The following is a 22,579-nucleotide window of genomic DNA, read 5'->3' on the forward strand; positions in this document are numbered from 1 at the left end:
TGGCAAAAATCTGAAAATTCACATCTCCGATCCAAGTTTCATCTAGATTGGATCCAGATTGGACATTTCATCATGATTTTTTCAAAACAAATGTGTGTGTCTATACATTGTGACCGACTGTATGGTTATTCGTGTGGATATGAATTTGTTTCAAGCCTTTAAAGTGTGAATAATCATTGTAATATGATCAGGATCATTGATCCAGATAACTGACAATATCTAGAAAAGAGTGTTTCAGGGATGTTTTGGTAGAAAAAGGAGGCCTATGAAATATTAAGTATGTCGTCATAATGCACATCTGTTACAGCTCTAATAAATACTAATTACCTCTTTAATGGAATATAGAGGAAACAGAGGAGACACAGACCTATAAAAACTGAGTTTTACAGAAGTCACGTTCACTCTGAGGTTGTTCTCATCCCCCAATAAATGAGTTCAGAGCAGACGTGCGTGTTGACTGATTTCCCATAAGCTCCCTTATGTCTCCGTCGGGCTTGCACACCTGCTGCAAATTTACCCGTCACAAAGACACAGACACGAGCTGAGCGTAAAAACTACTTTATTCTCTCATTCTCTTTAAACCAGAAAAAACTAGAAATTTCATCATTAGTTAAAATGTTGGTCTTTAAGAAATCTCTTGTTTTTTTGTTGTTGTTCTTCTTCTTCTTCAATAAATATTGTGAGGGTGCAAAGATTAATGAAAAGTGCTCCACAGTGAGGATGCAGATTGATGCGTTTCCATGGCAACCACGGAAAAAAAGAGGCAGGAGTAGGAAGGAAGTAGAGAAGGAAAAAGTGACATCAATCAACCCGACATGCCCCAACGATAATGATACAAATATAGAATCAAAAGTCCTCCTTTGTACGGTAACCAAAAAAAAATACAGAAATCATTTTTAAAATTCCATGCGTTATCGTACAAGTAAACAAAAATAGTAATGCTGATGTGAAGAAATCCAGCAGTTTTTTGTTTTTTTTTAAGGTGGATTTAAGCAGAATCGGGCGTTGCTTTGGCAGCTCTGTGCGTTTTGTGCATCTCTGTGTGTGTGTGTGTGTCTGTATGTGTGTGTTTGTGTTGTGCCTGACTTGTGTTTTACTGCACGTATTCACCAATACAGCATAGCCCTTGACACACCTTAACGTGGTGACACAACCATGGCCTGATAACCCTGTGGAGGATGTGAATCAGTGTCTGTTGCTATGATCGGCTGTGGTTTCTTATAAAAGCTGCTTCTTCGTCTTCTCTTTTTCTTTTATCGCAGTTTATCAGACGACTATATTGTTTCATTTTCTTTTAAACTAGATTTTTCTCTGTACAAATACATATAGTAGATACACACGATGGGCAAACCAGAATAAATCTATATCCTCTATTTACATTATATATATATATATATACTATAATATAATATATTCTGTGGTGCAAAAACTTACAAGATGTGTTGGGTATGATCTACGATGTGCTGTAAAAAGTGGCTCAAGCTGGAAACCAACGACTCTGTAAGCGATGAAATCAATAACCATTCCAAGGACGTGTTCACTTCGCCCTCTGCTTTTAACATTCACAATGCAAATGCCTTTTTTTATTCAGGGTTTCTTTTCTTTGCTTGAAGGAAAAACACTGCTCACAGGGAGAAGTGAAAGGTGACCTTGGTCTGAGCTTGGTGCGGAATTCACCCTTTTTTAAATGGACTCTGGTGTAGTGAATGCAAAAGTAAGACCAGCATTCAGAGGGTGAATCTTTAGGAGCTGTACATATACAGGTGGATGGTTTGTTTGGGATGCCTCGTTGCCCTTGAGCGCGCGTGCACATGCACACGTGCACGCTCAGAGGAACAGCTACAGCATCAGAGTCCAGCACACATTCGGAGGCAGAGTTAAAACATCTGCAATGCTAGTTTTGGAAAGCATAGAAATGATTGTCATTAGGTCGTAGCTTAGTTTAGCTTAGCGAAGTGAGCAGCGACGTTCTCACTTCCTCCACCAGACGTGAGGTAATTTTTTCCTTTTATTTTCCTTAATCAGCAAGTCATTACTGCTCAGTGGAAAATGAAGAAACAGAACATTGCTTCCAAACTGATGATACGGTGAAGAAGAAAGAAGCACTGAAGCGAGTGTGCTGTTCAACAACGTCAAATCCAAACAATGGAAAAAAATTTGAACTTTAAAAATCTCAAAGGGAAATAAAAGTTATTTTCTTCAACTCGTGTCCTTTTATTTCATTGACGTCATATCTCAGTTTCACCGTCAAAAACTGCCATTTGTTGGAAGGCTGACATTTAAAAAATCAATTTTAATGTAGAATCTAGACAGAAAAACTATAGAGTACTCGGTGACATGTCAGCGACTAAAAAGAGAAATGCCATCAAAGCAAATCCACGTTTAAATACCACGAAGCTCTGTTGTTGGTTTGATTCCCTTCTGTCCGCTCGTCCAACCCACACAGTTTGAACTCAACTTTTTTTTTTTGCTCTGCTTCAGTTTTATCGCTCAGAGTTGAATTGTGCTCCAGGATGACATGGGTCCCCCCAAATCCCTTCCCACGTCAGGTCCATGAAGTCGTCGATGACTCAAACGATGCTGCGTGAGCCGCTGGAGTTGCGCCTGCGGGTGAGAGGCATGGTGTGGTGAAGAGGCATGGGGGAGTCGGGGGGACAGAACTGATGGGGATGGTTGTATGGAGGAGGAGGGGGCGGCAGCGGGGGCTGGGGGCCGTCCCCGTCCCTGACACGTACTGGCGTGGACAGGGCCGACTGGATGAGCTGGTGAGCAGCCGGGCCCTGGCTTAGGAAGGCCTCCATCCGGCCCCGCCCGCTCTGGTCCACCACGATTACCTTGACGATCTGCTGGCACTGGATGAGCGTGTCGGGGCGCAGCTCGGCGGCCTGGGTGGTGCCAAGCAGGGCGGGGGGCGCAGTCAGGGCCAGGGGCGTGGCCTCAATGCTGGGCTGGTTCAGCTGATAAGTCTGCAGCCTGTTGTGAATTGACACCTAGTTTAGAGACAGTCAGAGAACGCATGAGAAGTTACCAGCCTGAATGCAGCCTCTACGCAGCCCTCTGGTGTGTCACGCACGTGGGCATGCACATGCACGCATGCAGAGAGGTAACGTGCACAGCAAGCACAGGCAAACAAAACAACAACAACTGAAATAACCCAGACTAAAGCTACGTTCAGACTGCAGCAAACATTTATTTTTGTCCATATGCGACGTGTATCTGATCTGTTAAAAACAGTTTGAACAACATAAATCTGACTCAGGATTAAATTTGATACATACGGCATTTTATATTTACCTTGTCAACAAGATTATGTTTTTCCCAGCATAATTGTATTTATTTATTTAATCAATTCAATTCAACTTTGATTATATAGCGCAAATTACAACAATAGTCATCTTGACATTACCTTCCATGTCATTTAAACAATGGGCCATTCCACACACTCAAAAATTCAGAGATTTTTTACCAATTATTCTGTGATTATTCAATAGTCACACTGTAAATTTTTGATTTGATTGGATTAACACTTTTTGAGATACTGTATGGACAACATAGTGAGGGGGATAAGTGTCGATTTTCATGTGTACTTATTTTTCTTCATGAAATTTGGAATAGTAATACAGTTACACCTACTCTCTCAGAATATGTAAAAAGATCTGCTATACATCCTATCTGGTGACATGTTAGTGTGGGTTTGGGTTTGGAACATGTTTGGTCCTTCAGTAAATAACTTAGTATATGCCTCAGCTCCCTGTGATTTGATCAGCTTTGAGCTATGCACATAGACTGTTCACATCACTAATGATTAGTCATATATATGCATTGGTTCTTGGGTGACAGTCTCTTGAAATCTGAAAAAAATGCTATTTTATTTTTTTTTTACTATTTTCATTGGCCCATAACTGTATTCTATAATAGCTGTTGAAGGACTCCCACCCAAAAGAACTTCTGTCATCAGAATTTGTGTGTCTTCAACTGCCTTTGATTTGCTCTCTCACTTCAGCCACCAGAGCATGTCCTAAGGGACCTTTACTCTCCCTTAAACAGAGTGCTGACGCGCTCTGGTGGCTGAAGTTAGAGAGTAAATCAAGGCCAGTTACAGACACGCTGCGCACTGTTAAGGGAGAGTAAAGTTCCATTAGGAGAGCTCTTCTTTTATGTTTCATTATCTACTACCAAACCAGAGTTGGAACTATCACCCCCTGTGGTCACATATTATAATTTCGAGTCACAACTGTTTTTATCCTCTCCTTCTGTAAACGAAAGACATTTATAGGGTATCTTTAACTTTTCCTGTTTTTTTAGAGAAGAACCTGCTGTGTGAACGTAGCCTTTTGATCTCCATGTTGGACATACTCCATCATAAAGGAGAGAAGGAAGGATTTCAGACTCTTTGTATTTCACTTGTGAGAGTGTGTGCGACTATGATCAAAGAGTGGAGGAAGGAAAGGCTCCGAGAAAAAGGAGTATCAGGAGAGGTGAGTGACACCGAGGGCGTGGTGTCTCCCTAACACAATCATACACAACACTAAGGGACTGGCTTCAAAGGCAAGAGACAGAGAGAGAGCGCCAACAACGAGGAAATGAACACAAACACACAAATCATGCCTTAGAAGACGTATTCTAGGCAGCGGCTTTGCTTCTGATGACCTGCAGCGGCTCATGCAATGAGGATGGAGAGCTGCGGCTGATGAAAGAGGAGATGATGGTGCAGCGAGGAGCTGCTGCTCGACTCATGAGATCCACTAAAGAGCCACTAAAGCTCTGCAGCCATCACAGCAGCTTCACACAGACAGCTGAATAATGGGGGGATGGGGGGTGCTTTGAAATCAACACATAATGAATGTTTAACCCCTGAATATACACACGCGCACGCGCACGCACACGCACACACTTACCTGGCAAAGCCAAAAGCATGAGTGACACTCACCTCGACTGTGTTGTTGTTTCCAGATTTATCGTAAGCGTCTGTTGTTCCTGTGGGTCCAAAGAAGAGAATGTTTCAGGATCAATTAAAGCAGTGGTTTCTCTAGAATTATTTTTTGATCACAATTATCTTACTGTTACAAATACAGAGTAGCACAAGATACACTAGCTGAGATATGTTTACACTTTTATATTTTATTTGAACAGGATTTATATTAGAGTATAAAGTATAAAACTTCAATTGTGTGACATTGTGTGTGGTGTTTTAATTTGAAAAAGAACAGTAATTAAAAAAAATAATAATTTAAATCAGTAAATATTTTTATCAATTACAAGACATTTCAGGCGACTCCACATGAGGTCTCGACCCCAAGGTTGAAAAAAACTGAATCAATTGCTCTGTTGTGTCTAAAATACGCTTTCATCCGAGTTCATTCTAGCACATATTATGAGGAAATATTACATGTTAAATCTAAAACTATTGGCTTATATTTCATACAGTCTGACCAATGGGAAGTGTTTTGATTAGAAGTTCATCTTTAAAAAAATGCAACAAAAAAAAAAAAATGTTTTTGCACTCTTATTCATGTTAAAATTTGTTTTTGTTTCTTACTGTCTGCTCTTGTTTAATCAGGCTGCTGCAAAATAGAATTTACCCTCTGGGTATCAATAAAGGTGTATTCTATTCTATTCTATTCTATCTCCCCAACGCGGTGCGAGTTCGACCTGAAACTCGGTCAACGGGTTCCAAATACCCCAAGTGTGTGCATCTGTTATTTTGGAGTACAAATACACATGACTCCAAAAAACATACATTACAGAAAAATACAACAAAAATATGAAAATGACTCAAAATACACAAAACTAAATATTTATACAAAAAATACACAAAATGACAACAGAATCACACTAAAATGGCAACAAATTACTATTATTATACAAAAAATGCACAAAAACACAACAGAAAGATACATAAATACACATAATGACTACAAAAAAATATAAAAGTGAGTAAAAAAAACAACAACAAACACATTTATCATGTTCATGTCCCATAGAATTAAACCAGGGAAATCGCACACGCTGTTTTATCTTGCACCCGCTGAGAAATGTGCAGGTTTCAACACAGCAGCCATTGCCGTCAATAACTTCCGGGTGAGGTCTGTCTGATCTAAATAGCGTACGGTCTAAATAGCGTACGGTCTAAATATCGTACGGTCTAAATAGCGTACGGTCTAAATATCGTACGGTCTAAATAGCGTACGGTCTAAATATCGTACAGTCTAAATACCGTACGGTCTAAATAGCGTACGGTCTAAATAGTGTACGGTCTAAATACCGTACGGTCTAAATATCGTACAGTCTAAATACCGTACGGTCTAAATAGCGTACGGTCTAAATAGTGTACGTTTCAGAACGTTTGTTTTCACTAACATGAAAACAAACGTTTTGAAACGTCATCACCAAATAAGGAACAGTAAAAAAGTATGTTTCCTCAAAAGAGAAGTCCACAGGAGCTTTTGCATGCACCAGAAGTGAGCTGTGCAGTGAAATAGATATAGATGGTGAGCTAGCGCCCACTCACACTCTGAGGTCAAAAGCTGAATAGGTTTCACTTCTGGGCCGTCCAGAAGTGACATAAAATTAAAATAAACATTTGGAAATGATCAAATTACTCCAAAATAACAGATGCACACATTTGGGGTATTTGGAAGCCCTTGACAAAGTTTCAGGTCGAACGGGCACCGCGTCAAGGCAATATTCGCTCCACACACACACACACACACACACAGACCATTTTTGCTTTTATAGATAGATAGATAAGTGAAACTGACGCTCCCGCGCCATTAGTTTATTCGTGGTTCTTGGTCACAACAATTGATGGATTCCAGCTGATTTGAACTGGATACGCAGCCATGGAGCTACTTATGCTGCTGATCTTCATGCATTGGTCCAGGTTTGAAGGATGTCAGTGTTATACTTCTGTCCTCGTCTAAAAAGCTGCAGTGTTAAGTTGTGAGACCATAAACCATCACCTGAGGGCGATCCGTGTCCAGTGCTGAGGTCCATTTGTCCACCGTTAGTGTGTAGGATGTGTTGTTGGATGCCCTGCTGTCGCTCCAGTTCCCCTGCAATGAAAAAAAACACTGAAAACAAGCTTTGGCTTTTTAGAAACTCTTTGTTTGTTTTGGTCTTTACACTGAATGTGAATCTGCTCCATCTCGTTGACTTCCGTGATGGCCTCTCTGAGCTCCTCAGCAAACTTCCTCAGCTCATCTCCACTCGGAGAGCAGAAGCTAACCAGCTGCTTCTTCTCTGAGGTGAACGGGCTCAGCATGGTGATGCCGTGGGCATAGTCTAGTCATAGTCATAGAAACAAAAATTCATTCTTAAAGGGATCTTTCAATGTTTTTACAAATCTGGCCAAAAATCTTTGAAATGTACTTATTAGAGGATCTATGTGTAACAAAACACATTATTATGCACCATGTTTCTTTAATTGCCTTTTAAAAATGGGACTACTGCCTGTGTTCCTCCATCTTGCAATCACGTGGTTGATGATGTCACAAGGCCCCACTGCCTGTAAATATCCCATTGTTTTCTATTGGAGTGAAGCCTTCAGGCTGCTTTTTATGACAAATTGTGCTGCTTTTGGTTGCTCTAAAAAAACAGGAAAAGTTAAAGATGTCGATGTAACTCTCTTTTGTGTACCGAAAGAGGATAAAAACAGTTCCAACACTGCGGATAGTAGACAATGAAGCAAAGAAGAAGAGCTCTCTGAAGATATCTTTAGGCTGTGTTGTAAATGTCATACTAACGTACTACTCATTCTAAAGGCTCAAACAGACTCCCTGCGCAGAACGGACTGCGCTCAGAGCTTACATACTTGGGAGAACAGTTGCGTAGTAGTTTCCATTAAAATCGTAGATGTCCCATGAATCTTAGCGCTTCTCTGTAGTCCTTGTACTCTTGGGACGTGTTTTAAAGGTATCGCTGCTGTCGTAGCTCGTCTGCCAGTCTGTTCTCTAAGCTCGCGTTCATTTCTCCTGCTCTGTTTCACCAGGCGGGTGAAATACAGGTCGGTGTTACATTTCATGCGGGTCGATACAATGTTAAGCAGTGTTTTGTGTGACACCAACTATGCAGAGAAATCCGTGCAGTCGTAAAATCTGAGCTTTGCATTTAAATGGCCTGGTGGACTCCGAGTATGTTTGAGCCTTATGTCTGACATCAAAATGAGTATGTAGTGAGTTCACATTAGATAGTATAAAATATTGAGTATGTGAAAAATACCTGGATGTATGCTATACACATCGAGCTAAAAATCAAACATCCCCTTTTCAAAATAAAAGAATATCTTCTTGTCTTCCATTAGTTTTTTGTTTTTTTTTAATTATTTTGTAAATAGTATTCTTATTTTGAAGTTAACAGGAAGTTTTGTCAGCAGCACAACGAAGGCTCTCTGAAAATCTCGGCATGAAATGTGTTTTTGCAAGTTTTATGGCTCAAATGTGCACATGTTGATATTCTACTTGGTAACTTTCTCACTTAAAATGCTTTCAGAACTTTCAAAGTTGGAGAATCAATGGAGATATTTAGCCTCAGTGTGATTCAGGTTTTTATCCTTGTAGGTTCCAAATGTATCTGGGGAAACTTGGAAGTATACTTCAGTGGGAACGCTCATCATCCTAATCTTACTACTAATAATAATGCATTAGATTTTATATAGTGCTTTATCTTCACCAACATTCACTCACACACTACATTCATACTAGGCAATGTGGGTGAAGTGCCTTGCCCAAGGACACAATGACAGATACCACAGGAGCGAATGTCTCCCATCCTACTACTAACCAGGCCCAGAACTGCTTAGCTCCCGAGATCTAACGAGGTCGGACAATGACAATGTGCAACGGACATCAAAACATTTTGGTGGGGCTCCTTCTATCCTTAGGGTTTGTGTGTTTTCAACTGTCCTTGATTTACTGGCTAACTTCAGCCAACAGAGCGAGTCAGCACACTGTTTAAAAGAGAGTAAAGGTCCCTCAGGAGAGCTCTTCTTCTCTGTTTAATTCTCTACTACCAAACTGCAGAGTTAGAACTGTCGCCCACTGCGGTCACAGATTTTTCTTCTGTTTTTATCCTTTTTCTGTAAACAAAAGAGGTTGACATCAGCATCTTTAACTTTTCCTGTTTTTGTAGAGTTGGTATTTTGACTGAAAAAGCTACTAAATGAACTAAAAAGCTGAAAAATTATCTAAAAAGCAGGCTGAATGCTTTACTCCAATAGAAAACAATGGGATGTGGGGGGCTGTGTGACATCATCAATCATGTAGGAGGTCATGTCTGACAGATACCACGGCACACTTCTTGACCACTTTGGTCAGAGAACAGTTTCCTCCTTTTTCCCCTTTCAAACAAAGAGCTGAGAGCAGGAATTTACGACTGTTTGTGTTTCCCCCCGCTGTGAAGCACATGGCAGAATCCTTTGCTTTGTGTTCTCCAAGAATTAACAATGAAACATCCTAAAAGCAGACACAAATTCCTGATAAAAGTTCGAAATGTATTCTTCTACACTGCCACTAACCCTCTTTATTCACAGGAAATCAAGGACATTCTTAGAATAAGATCATATAATTGTTTTTACAGTAAAAATGTTTCTAAGGAATATCTCTCATTAACTTGGCATAAAGCATATCATGTTTGGTGCCAGAATAAAATATGATCTCTGCTTTCGTTTTGTTTTGAAAGTTATAACTGGTTTCTGAGTTATATTCATATTTGTTGTTCCAAAAGGCTTTTCATTCATTCACCCCTTATCACACATACAGGGTAGCCACAACCCACAAAACATCCAAAGCAATCTAATTGGCTCCCGAAAACACGTCGGCCAATAGAATCGCTTAGACCGCGACAAAACCGAAGCGCAAAATTCAAATCATTGGATTTTGGTGCTGGCCGCTAAGATGCCCACTGCAGTGTTATGTACGTCTTCTTTAATCTTTTATTTTTTTTGTAACAGAATGTTTTCTTTTATTAGACCTTTTAAACAAGCTTGCGCGTCACAGAGATAAAACCTCCTGTTCCAACTGAAGATGCTGAACACTGAACCAAGAACCAAGAACCTAGCCTGAAGGAGCTGAACACTGAACCAAGAACCAAGAACCTAGCCTGAAGGAGCTGAACACTGAACCACAGGAACAAAGCCTGCACACGCTGAACAAAGGCCAGACAGGCCTAACACAGGTCAGAACCAGTGGAAACCTGCTGACTGAACGAGCTGTGAAACCTGCTGAACAAGGAACAGAACCGTCCAGCCTAACTCAGGCCAGAACCAGGTCCAGGAAAGGACCCTTTCGTACACACTCCAACGGTCCAGAGCCACACTTTGCTGCTTCAGACTCCTCTCGCCAGTCCGCTCTGCCATAACAGAAGGACCACCAACCACGGACCCATCAGAACCGAGGTACTCTGGATCTCAAATTCTAATCGGCCAAAAATAATTGCAGCCACATGTTCCAAACTGATCTTATCATAGCTCACATACGCACACGCACACACACACTTCTTTCTCTACTAAGCTTTTACCTTTAAAGTGTATATACTTTTATCCTTAGTTTAGTGATCGTAGCGCTCTTTTAGCTTTATTATGTTAGTAGGTTTTAACTTGTTTTGATTAATGGTAAAAAATGGTAAACAGACTTGATTTATATAGCGCTTTATAACCACACTGAAGCAGTCCCAAAGCGCTTTACATATCAGCTCATTCACCCAATCACTCTCACATTCACACACCAGTGGGACAGGACTGCCATGTAAGGCGCTAGTCGACCACTGAGAACAACTTAGGGTTCAGTGTCTTGCCCAAGGACACTTCGACACATAGTCAGGTACTGGGATCAAACTCCCAACCTCTCGATCAGAAGACGACCCACTACCACCTGAGCCACGGTCGCCCTGTTAAATGTTTATACTTTGAGAAGTTGTCTGTGGTTTATGAAAATATTACAATCGTAAGGTTTATTATATGGAGAGTAGATAGTCTTGACAAGAGTTCACAACCCTGGATGACAAGGTATTAATAACTAATTAAGTGATCTGAAACACTTTAACTCGATTTCAGATGGCACCTCTTGGCAAATTACTGTAATATTAATAATAATTAATATTACAATTCTAATCGCTCCTTGTCCAAGCTCATCCTCCTACAATCACGTGATTTCAAGATGGAGGAACACAGGCTAGACATAGATCTACTAATAAGGACATTTCAAAGATTATCGGCCAAACTTGTAAAAACAGTGAAGCACTTTAATAAACACTTGAGAACATTAATAAGTGCTTGTTGTGCTTGAATTAGCGTTGATCTTTGTCGTCTATACCTTCCAAACTGGTGTTGTGTGTAATCAATTTGTTAAGGTTTTAATTTTTATTTTATTGAAGATCAAGCTTCTGATAAGATATATTAACACTGACTCTAAAGTGAGTAAATAAGAAAGGGTTTTTAATGGCCGTTCCTTTTAAAAAAAAAAAAAAAAAAAAGCAGATTGTGTGGAAATGTAAAGTCAGCACTAACAAGAGCTGCTCGGCTCAGCAAATCACTTCCACAACTATAGTTGGAGGCAGCCCGGCGATATCTTACACTCATTGCTGAAGAGGTGAAACTGCATTCCCAGGAGTCCCATAGCTTTACAGAAGGCATAGGAAGCTGAGCTTTTCTTCTTCGGGCATACCTTGAGGATCTAGAATGAAAACCGCCTGTCAGAGCAGCAGAGGCCACGTGTTTGAGTTGATTCAAGATAAAATAATGGGATTCCATGTTTGGTAACACTTTACTTGAAGTTTTATACATAAAGGCTGACATTACGCTGTCATGACATGACACCTGTCATTAGCATGAATAAGGTATCATGAAGGCTGTCAATTAGTGTCGTTCGTTACCCTAACCCTAGTCCCACCTAACCCTATTAGATCCCTAGAGTCCTAAATGTGTCATAATTTATCAAACGACACTTAATGACAGCCTTCATGACACCTTATTCATGCTAATGACAGATAATGTCAGCCTTATGTATAAAACTTCAAGTATTCAAGTGTTATCCCATGTTTTTCTACATTTCCATAGGATTCTGACTGTAGGTATGACAGGTCTCACCAGCAGGAGGTCATTGAAGAGGAAAACTTCTCTTTGCAGCTGGGACAGTTTTTGTTTGTGAGCTTTGTTTGCGTCGGGCACCTCGAACAAACGACAGCAGCACACCAGACGTCTATGCGGAACGGCCAGAATCTGTGGAGTGATGGAACAAAAAAACAATGAAATGGACTTCTGTCGTCACCAAAAGAAAAAACGACTTTCACACACGTTTACTGACAGTTTTCAGGCCCAGGATGGACTGCTCCACGCGGCTCACGTAGGTGACATGGTCCTCGTTGGAGCGCAGCTCTCTCTGCTGTATTCTTTCATAGATACCAGAAACCATGTCTCTGGGAATGTCTGCTCCATCGTCCACTCCTGACAGAGGAAACATGTATTAAATATGATTTTTAAATGTATTTATTGTACATCCACATATCTATTAACAAACCAAAGTGTAGGTGTATTGTGTATCGTGGTTTTACATCAGGTGTGACAATAATATGTTACAGTTTCATTTATTCAGACAAACTGTTTTTCAGGAAATTTACTTAGATGTTTGGACTGTTAACTACCAGTCTTCTTCAGAAGTGTCTGCTGATCACCTTTATGCTTCCTTGACTTCCGCGTAATAATTGTAGCAAGTTCTTCTTTAATAATATGTTAAGGTTTCATTTAACGCTAATTCAAAGTGATCAGCAGAAGCCTCTGAAGAAGACTGAGAGTTCAAAGTAAATTTCCTGAAAAACAGTTTAATAAATTAAACCTCAGTGTCCATGTTCACCTCAAGCTCCAAAACCACAAGTACATCTAATTAATTATTTAAAAAATGATATGATTCAAGTTAAATAAAAGAAACTGAGATAGGAACCTATTTACAAATAGTCAAAGGTCAAATGCTATTTAGCTTGGTTCAGTGGACCCCGGTAAACCCATTTTGACAATTTCAAAACTAACTTTAAAAATGTTTGTTTTCATTCATACCGACTCAAGCCTCTTCAAATGCATTCAAACTAACAAGTGCAACTGAGAAGTTATTTCCCACACATACTGTATGTAAAACCCAAGGCCCGGTGGCCAAATCCGGCCCTATAGAGCTTAACATTTGGCCAGCAGGATAAAGTCGGAATTACAGAAAACATGAATCATTGTGTAAAAATACAGTACATACATTACATGAATATCCACAATAATTGCCAGAGTATTTTCCCATGCTTTTATCACATGACGACAGTCATTTTTAATCGCAAGTTTTTGAAAAACAAAACTTTTCTAAAATCATGCAATTTTTTTTAAATCTTTTCCTAAATTGAATAAAAAATGCTCACAAACTCAAAGAAATTTGAAGATTGGACATTGTTTGTAACTTCTATTATTTTACATATATTTATAGGGCAGAATAATGTTAAAGCAGAACTAAGTAACCTTATCATCATCTCGTAGTCCCCCCCTCGCTGTCTCTGGCCAGAAAACAGCACTTGCAACTTTCCTGCCTCCGACCCGGTAGCAAGACGCACTGCTTTACGGCAGCCTCAATACAAACTAATGCTAGATTATGACCAGCCCCATGGCTGCACACAGTTGTCTACAAATTCACTTTTCTCAAACTTATATCATGGGCGGAGCCAGCAAAAAAAGGCAGAGAAGACCTTTGTCCGAGCAATGGAGCAACTCCATGCAGTGACAGCTCTGCAGCAATCACACACACTCGACAATGTGTGTGCTTGCGCAGCAGGCATGCAAACACACTCGCAAACCAGTGCTCCATCAGGCAGCACACACACAAATATCCATCCATCCATCCATCCATCCATTTATCCATCCATTCATTTTCAGAGCCGCTTTGTCAGCACACATACTCCCACATCATTAGTTTATTTTACTTGTCTCTCTTCCTCAAACCAAACCAAAAGTTGAATGACAAGATAAAATCAAGCCTGTCCCTTTTTGACAGATAAAGACAGAGAGACAGATAATTATCTAATCAGTGGAAGGCACGTCTAATGTGTGAATGAATAAAAACTGTAGCTGGTTTCAACCAGGGCTGCAAATTAAATTGTCATTGTCTTCTGGGGTAAGTGGAGGGTTGTGTGCCTGTCCATTCTTTCCGTTGAGGACGTGGAAGACATCTACATGATACCCTTGATCCAAGTGATTGTCCAATTATAGGCCAATATCCAATCTCCCTCTTGTTTCTAAAATTTTTGAGAAAATCATTGCAGGTCAACTATGTGATCATCTACATAGGAACTATTTATATGAGAGCTTTCAGTCTGGCTTTAGAGCCCATCACAGCACAGAGACCTCACTCACCAGTAAAACACTCTGGGACTGATGAAAAATATGGTTTTCCTTGAAAATAAATATTGTTAATTACGTATAGTACCAAAGGTGTTTTAGTACCTGTTTATTTTTATTGTTTCAAACAAGAAAATACAATTTAATCCCATGCTTCTGGTGCATATAGTGCATCTGTGTCCCCTCAGCCTCCATTACAACACAGAGGGGTTCCCCAAGGATCCTCCAGCTTTTTGTCTGTAGGACTGAGCTATGGTGCGCCCTGTTGAACAGATGCTCATCCTATGCAAAGTGATACACATTTTCTCCTCTGCTTCTATGTCTGACCATTTATTTTTCACCTCAGTCACACTCAAGGCAACGCAACGCAATTGGCCTTTCTATCATTCGTAATGCACACTGTGTCACCAAATTACGCTCTCCTGTGTGTGTCCACCTCAACAAATAATACATCCACGTGCATTGAGTTAAATTTGTTTTATTTGCTCGTTTTCCACCTTGGTCCACCGCGAAATTCGTATTAGTGAATATTATTGTTAAGGGCATTTACCTGACCTTTTCTCGGCACCGTATGGTCGGAGTAAGGTGTTTCCTCACGTGCGAGAACTTTCGAGTTGATTGTCATTTATAAAAGGAATCAGGCGTGGGACGTACGTGCTCCTTCGTTTAAAAGACAGTTGTTTTGCTTATGCACATCTATTCACCAAGATGTTTGTGTAGAAATGACACTGCTGCTGCCACACAAACATAAACAAACAGACACACACACCGTGGAGCAGTGTTGGTCTGACTCACAATCACAATAGCCACTTGAAGAGCCATGTGTTTTACTGTAATGTGCAGTTTTTTGGCTGAAAACAATAACAAGAGTAAGTGGATAGCAAACTGTTGTGTGGAGTCAGCGTCTACAGATACGCCTACTCATGAATATGCATAAGACCCCGAAACAGCCCGTTTTTAGAAATACTCAGAAAGTCACTTTTCAGAGGGCTAAAACTCTGGAATACAGGTGAGTTTGGGAAAATAAACCTTAAATACTATGTTGTTGGGGTTCTTAGAACAAATGGAGATGGGTGAAAAAAAGCATCGTACCGCACCTTTAAGGGAGAGCAAAGGCCCCTTAGAGCAAAGCTATTCTTCTCTGCTTCATTGTCTACTACCAAACCTCAGAGTTTGAACTGTTGCCCCCTGTGGTCACAGATTTTTTTTGGGTCACAACTGTTTTTATCCTCTTTTTGTAAACAAAAGAGGTTTACATCAATATTGTTAGCTTTTCCTGATTATTTAGAACAACTAAAAGCAGCACAAGTTGTCATTTTCACTGAAAAAGCTGCTAAATAATCTAAAAAGCTGCTAAATGATCTAAAAAGCAGCTTAATAATCTAAAAAGCTGCTAAATAATCTAAAAAGCAGCTTAATAATCTAAAAAGCTGCTAAATGATCTAAAAAGCTGCTAAATGATCTAAAAAATCAGGATGAATGCTTCACTCCAATAGAAAACAATGGGATGTTTACAGGCATTGGGGCCGTGTGACATCATCAATCACTTGATTTCAAGATGGAGGAACACAGGCTCTAAAACTGTAAAGTAGTCCCATTTTTAAAAGTAAATAAAACAAATAAGGTGCATAATAATGTGTTTTGTTAGACAGAGATCTTTTAATAAGTACATTTCAAAGATTTTAGGCACATTTGTAAAAAAAAAAAGTGGAGGATCCCTTTAAAATGGATCATGTAAATAAAAGTGGACTCAAAACAGATTGTTTCCTTTATATTATTAAAAAATCCGGATCAGAAGACCTTTTTAAGCCATTTTACTCTTCTTGTTCCTTAATTGGGCTGATCAATGTTGACTATATCATATTATCTGAGGCTAAAGTGAATGTGCTTTGATCTCTGGGTCAGAGCTCAGTGCGAAGGATATCAGGAATCTCTTGCTGCTCTGCTGATAGTTTCCGTGATGGCGGCCGACTGCTGCTCTTCATGGTGTCGTTTATCTCGGCTGAAGAGGCTGTCAGTCCCATGGTAATTGATAACAGTGAGCTGCGAGTATGACTCCTGCTTCCTGTTTATCTGCCCCGTCGCTCTTACTGGAATATCAATGGTGTGGACGTTCTGGTGATGTGTTTCAGTGAGTGGTGTGTGTATGAACATTTTCGTGTTTTCGTACATTCTGCTCATGAGTAACGTCTTCCACTTTAACCAAAAACACATTATTTACTTCAATATAATGGAACTGTTCAAACCAATGAGAAAAGTACAAAGAAAAATGTGTCATCATTGTGTATCTTAATTGTAGTGGCTTATATTTAGCATTTATAACCACTTCACGAGTGATGATATGAAAGGTGAAACAACGGCAAAAGTATTTTCACTAAAAACACTAACTTCCTGTTACAATCAGGTTATGACATAAAGTCCAGAAAATCTAAATAAAACACACAAATAAGGGTCAATGCCGTGACACCTAAATATTATGTCCAATAGCATTCTTTTTAGTTGAAAACAGGTTTAAATGCAGAAAAAAATACCAAATATGTAGTAACCGAGTATATATGCGCTTGCTTTGATTTTTTTTTTTTTTTCCTTTTACTAAATTACTGTCTTCTATAAATGACTCTAAATCTATTCAAATTGAAATTCTTCCCTACTTTAGTTATATTATAGTTCAAAGTGTTTCTGTTTTTGTTTCCATCATAATATTCATGGCCGGTAATACTGGCAAACACTGTAAGCATCATCTTATTTCTTGTCAGAAATCCCTCTGAACACTTGACAAATAAACATCTGGTTTTCAGATGTTTTAATTAATCTTGGATTTATCAGTGGATTTTGTGAAACTAATTTGTTAAGAGTTAAAAAAGTGCCTCTTTTTTGGCTGTAAAATGTATTTAAAAAAGAAAACTAAAGAGAAAATGTTCTTGAAATGTTCAACCTCCGTCCGCTCCATGCACGCAAAGCGTAAACACACGCACTAACCTCGCAGGTTGCGGATGAAGTCGTCGAGGCCCATCTTGCGCTGGGGTTTGATGTTAGGTGAGTACATGTCTGTGTTGAGGAGGACCACGGCGAAGGCCAGGATGAAAATGGTGTCCGGGTTGTGGAACTGCTGCACCACATCTGGGTTGCACATGCAGTATCTCTGACTGAGGAGGATGAGCAAAACAAAGAGTTTGGCTCAACTTTGACATGAAATCCATTTCAGTGACAAAGAAGATGATCTTAAAGACCGACATTAAAACAATGTCAATAAAAATGTGAGAAATATTCCTTTTCATAACAGACTTTAAAGTGTTTTTCAGTGAGAGACAAACAAATATCTAAAAATGTCACCAAATAAAATCCATGACATTGTTTTTAATAAAGATTTTGTTGCAGCAGTTTGAAATATTTCATCTGAGCCATCTGGGAGATTTTCATATCCTTGCTGTTCATGGCAAACCTTTTATTCATAACAAACATACAAAGGCTTTCTGTTTACCTAGTGTGTGAAAATACCAGAAAACATTTTTTCACACGTTTTCTTTGCCCTTTTTTTTTCTTTCAGAATTGGTGAATGAATGAAAATAAGGAGAAAAAAGGGACTCAAAATCCACTAAACTGAGACAAAGCCAAAGCTTCCGTTTTGAGAAACTTAGAAAGACTCAACATTTACAACAACATTGCGAAAAAAATTTCATCAAAAATTGCTTGAGCTGCTCTAAGACAATGTTTTTTATATATATATATATATATATATTTAGAACAAATAAAAATATATGAAAAATATAGGAAGAAGCCTATAGGCTTGTCATGTAATTCCCATATACTGAAAAAAGAATGGACGGGACAAGCTCCCCAGTGGAGTAAAGCTTTTGATTCTAGAACTCCCCCTGCAGACTGGTCCTACCCCCATTTTTCACCATTAACGAATGCAAAAAAATTTTTTAAAAAACTGAATGGAAAAAAAAAAAAAAAAAAAAACTGAGTGGACAATACAAATAAATATTCTAATCAAGCCATTAAGGAAAAACAACAACCAAACAAACAAAACAAAAATGAACAAAATGAACACCAATCTAAGGACTACTTTAATATTTCAAAATAAAATCACTCAAAACATTACATTTTACTTACATAAGACAATTTACCAACACACTCATATTTGTTAAATTGGATCAAGATATTAAGATCCTACATTATTATTATTATTAATAATATTATTATTAATATAATAATAATAATATTATTAATAATAATAATAATAATAATAATAATAATAATAATAATTATTATTATTATTATTGATAATAAGTTTTTCTCCGCTCCAGACCTTAAGCTTTTCTTTAAATGTCTCCGTTGTGAGGCCTGGCGGGTGTGACTTTTGCTGAAAATGCCCGCAAAGAATTGGGATTAAAAAAAACAGAGCCTCAATGCCTCAGACCCTCATGGTGGGAAGAAAAGTGCAGTTCAAAGACAAACACGCTCGTCCAAGGAAGACGTGCTGGATGCTAATGAGCCGGCGGCAGCTAGCCCAGTGTCCAATGCCGAGGTTAGCCTAGCCTCTAACCCGGCAGCTACTAATATGGATATCCTTGTCGAAATCAGAGAGATGACTAAGAACGTGAACACTATGGATAAGACAATGGGCAATCACTTGGACTCTATTGATGAAAGCCTGACTGATATTAAAACTTCAGTAACAACAGTTGAAAACTCCATTGCCTCGCTTTCTGAATGGGCTACAAACTTGGAAACACGGGTCAATGAGGCAGAAAGCCGAATATCTACTGTGGAGGATCAAACCTATGAGCATGACTCAACGTTGAAATCACTTGGGAAAACTGTGGAGCTTCTGAAGCAAAAGGTTGACATCGTAGAAAATGACCAACGGAGGAGAAACATGAAGATTGTCAACTTCCTGGAAAAAGCGGAAAAGGATACGCCGCTACCACGGTTTCTGCAGTCCCTACTTCGAAGAATCGTACATACGGTGGCTGGGAAGTGTCAGGTGAATGTATTTACAGAAACGAACACAAATGCAAAAAGGTCACAACACGAATGCAAAATGGCCACAACGGAAGTGTTTCCGACGGACTAGTATTACAGACGGACACGTTTCTGGTGGATGTTTTTAACCCGCCAGAACAGAGAAGAACAAGAAGAATACATCGAAACACGTATGAAAGTAAGTGAAAGTTGATTAGGATACTCTAATATTTTTCATATCATAATACCGGTCCGTTGCGGAAACACTTCCGTTGAGGAAACACTTCCGTTGTGGCCATTTTGCGTTTGTGTTGTGACCTTTTTGTATTTGTGTTCGTTTCTGTAAATGCATTCACCTGACACTTCCCAGCCACCGTACGTACAGCTACCACCAGATCACCCTGCACTGAATATTGAATTTTCCTGGAGACGTCATGGTGCCAATACAGACTCAGCTGGTAAGACTGTATTTGTGCGCTTCTCCCGTTCTTCTCAGAGAGATGCGGTTATCAAAGCTGCTATAAGCAAAAAGCTTATCCATGACGAGGGATCTACACTGCAGTTTTACCCCGATGTTCCAGCGGATGTTTTACGACGACAATGTGAATTTGATTCTGCAAGATGTTTTGCCTATCCTGACCGGCAGAGATGTTTCTACGAGGGAAAAATATGACTGTTTGATTCGCCTGACTCTACAGCGGAGTCTATCAAGTTAGAGACTCCATCTGGATGACAGATCACTTGGAGAAATAAGACAGAATAAAGCTACTCTGGAGACTACTGAACGGTTACTGGCACACACTATTAAAGCGTGAGTAATAAACTTAAGAAAGTGCCTGAACACTCTGGATGCATGATACCTTACAGGCTAATAATACAACTCTAGATAGAGAAGCTATCTCTTTTTTTTCTCCCCATTTAGTCTGGAGCGTAGACTTTAGCGGTGGTAATGTCAGCTATTTGTGACCACGATGGGCACTGTCACTTGGGGTTTTGAGGGTTAGGGGTTTATGGGCGGGTTTGGTTTGGGGACTGGGAGTTTATGATGCAGCTTGTTTCTGGTTATGTTTTTTTATGTTGTTCGTTTCCATTTTACTCTATTACTATACAAATTATGATCAGGGAACTTAAAATAGCAACATGGAATGTACAAAGAATTGGTAATGTAATTAAACGCAAAAAGATGACGAAAGAAACCGGTTTAACAGACGCCTGGTGGTTTTTAAACCCAACTGTAAAGAACTCTACTTTTTACTTGCATCCACATCACTCTTACTCGAGACTAGATAATGTTTTTATCCCTCAACAAGCACTACAAGCCGTCCAAACATGCCAGATAGATCCAATTGTTTTATCTGATCATGCCTATTGCATTTAAAAATTGATTTACTTTTGAATATTCCAAAAACTCCACGATGGATATTTAACATCTCGTTGCTACACAGTGAGGCATTTACCTCCTTTTTGCTAAATAGAATAACAGATTTTTGTGAGGATAGTAAGAATTGTCTAGTCTCACCTTCAATTATTTGGGATGCGCGAAGGCTACTATCCGTGGCTATATTATTTCTTACTCTTTCCATCAAAATAAAACTTTACATGCATATAGAGAGGGTCTTGAAAAATAGGTCTATCATTTGGAACAAGAACATAAACGGGCTCCCACATTCTCTAACTTAAAGGCTTTGTCAGCCGCAAAATCTTTATTAAATCTGGATCATACCAAAGAAATTCAAAAGCAATTACTTTTAACAAAACAAAAACATTATGAACATGGCAATAAGGCAAGTCGCCTTCTTTCCCATCGACTAAAAAGGCAAATTAATGATCAGTCTATTAAAATGATTAGAACAGCTGATTCAAAGATTTCTCATGATTTCAAAACTATTAATGATACATTTAAACTGTTTTATAAGTCCCTATACTCATCAACAATGACAAATACTGATGTTATAAGTTATCTGAAAAACATAGATTTGCCCGCTCTTTCAGAGGAAGATGCCTCCATGCTTAATGCTGATTTCACTCCTGACGATATTTGGGCTGCTATCAATGCATTACCCAATAGAAAAAGCCCTGGTTTGGACGGCATTCCCATCGATTTTTACAAAAAATTTTGGTCTGTGATTAAACCTATATTCATGGGTGCGGTTAGCAATACTGTATATGGTCAGGAATGATTCCACAGTCATGGAATGGTGCATCTATTTCTTTTTTATCAAAGAAAGGAAAAGACCCTCTTGAATGCACCTCTTATAGGCCTATCAGCTTACTCAATGCTGATTATAAAATAGTGGCTAAAGCATTTACACTACGATTGGAAAAAAATATTCCTAAAATTATTCACCAATACCAGGCAGGATTTGTTAAAGCAAGATATGGATCTGATAATATAAGATGGGCTCTGAATATTTTTAATCAATTTAACAATTGCAAAGATCCCGCTCTCATTTTTTCACTGGACGCAGATAAGGCTTTCGATCATGTGGAGTGGAATTTTCTTTTTTGTGTGCTTGAGAAATTTTGTTTTGGATCAAAATGTATTGATTCAATTAAGATATTATATTCGCAACCAACAGTCCAAGTCAACACCAGTATTTTCCTTTCCGAGAGATTTCCAGTCTAACGAGGATGTAGACAAGGGTGTCCCCTTTCGCCTCTATTATTTATTTTATTTCTTGAACCCTTAGCTCAAATATTAAGATCTAACACCAAAATTAAGGGGATTTCTGAAGATAGGAATACCCACACCATTTCTTTATTTGCAGACAACTTTCTTTTATATCTTTCAAACCCACAGGAATCTGTTGTAACAGTCTTGGCTTCTATTATTGAATTTAGTAGTTTATCAGGATATAAGATACATTTTAATAAATCTGTTGTCCTGAGTTTCAACATCGCACCTGTGAAATTGCAAAATTTTCCATTTCAAGAAGCTAAAGGGGTGCTCAAATACTTAGGAATCAACCTGACAGCAGACCTAAATGACATATTTGAGGCAAACTATGCACCTCATCTGTAAAATTAAAGAAGATTTAAGCAGATGGTCATCATTGCCAACATCCTTTTTGGGGCGAGTTAACGTTATTAAAATGCATATTCTTCCTCGATTAAATTACTTGTTTCAATATTTACCATGTTATTTATCAATGCATTTTTAAAAAAAAACTAAATAAGAATATTTCCTAATATCTTTGGAAAAATAAACATCAACAAATCTAGTATAACATCAACAAATCTAGTAAACACTCT

The 22,579-nt window shown here is 38.9% G+C and overlaps 1 protein-coding gene across 3 annotated transcripts in view; it reads right to left on the reverse strand.

The window, feature by feature from the left end:
- Window positions 1–663: 663 nt before the first annotated feature.
- Window positions 664–22,579, reverse strand: part of iqsec3b (IQ motif and Sec7 domain ArfGEF 3b) — a 61,347-nt gene continuing 39,431 nt past the window's right edge. For 2 of the 3 annotated variants that reach the window (XM_028450735.1, XM_028450737.1), the window contains exons 8-15: window positions 17,339–17,505; window positions 12,300–12,439; window positions 12,083–12,214; window positions 11,570–11,669; window positions 7,126–7,284; window positions 6,963–7,055; window positions 4,931–4,977; window positions 664–2,990 (exon numbers count right to left, since the gene is read on the reverse strand). In XM_028450735.1, the coding sequence (XP_028306536.1) occupies window positions 2,571–2,990; window positions 4,931–4,977; window positions 6,963–7,055; window positions 7,126–7,284; window positions 11,570–11,669; window positions 12,083–12,214; window positions 12,300–12,439; window positions 17,339–17,505 (1,258 nt within the window). In that variant the 3' untranslated portion in view covers window positions 664–2,570. The remainder of the gene's footprint in view (window positions 2,991–4,930; window positions 4,978–6,962; window positions 7,056–7,125; window positions 7,285–11,569; window positions 11,670–12,082; window positions 12,215–12,299; window positions 12,440–17,338; window positions 17,506–22,579) is intronic. The other variant, XM_028450736.1, reaches the window with a different exon arrangement.

Source organism: Gouania willdenowi, chromosome 6 (assembly GCF_900634775.1).
Source record: "Gouania willdenowi chromosome 6, fGouWil2.1, whole genome shotgun sequence".
NCBI classification, from domain to species: Eukaryota; Metazoa; Chordata; class Actinopteri; order Blenniiformes; family Gobiesocidae; genus Gouania; species Gouania willdenowi.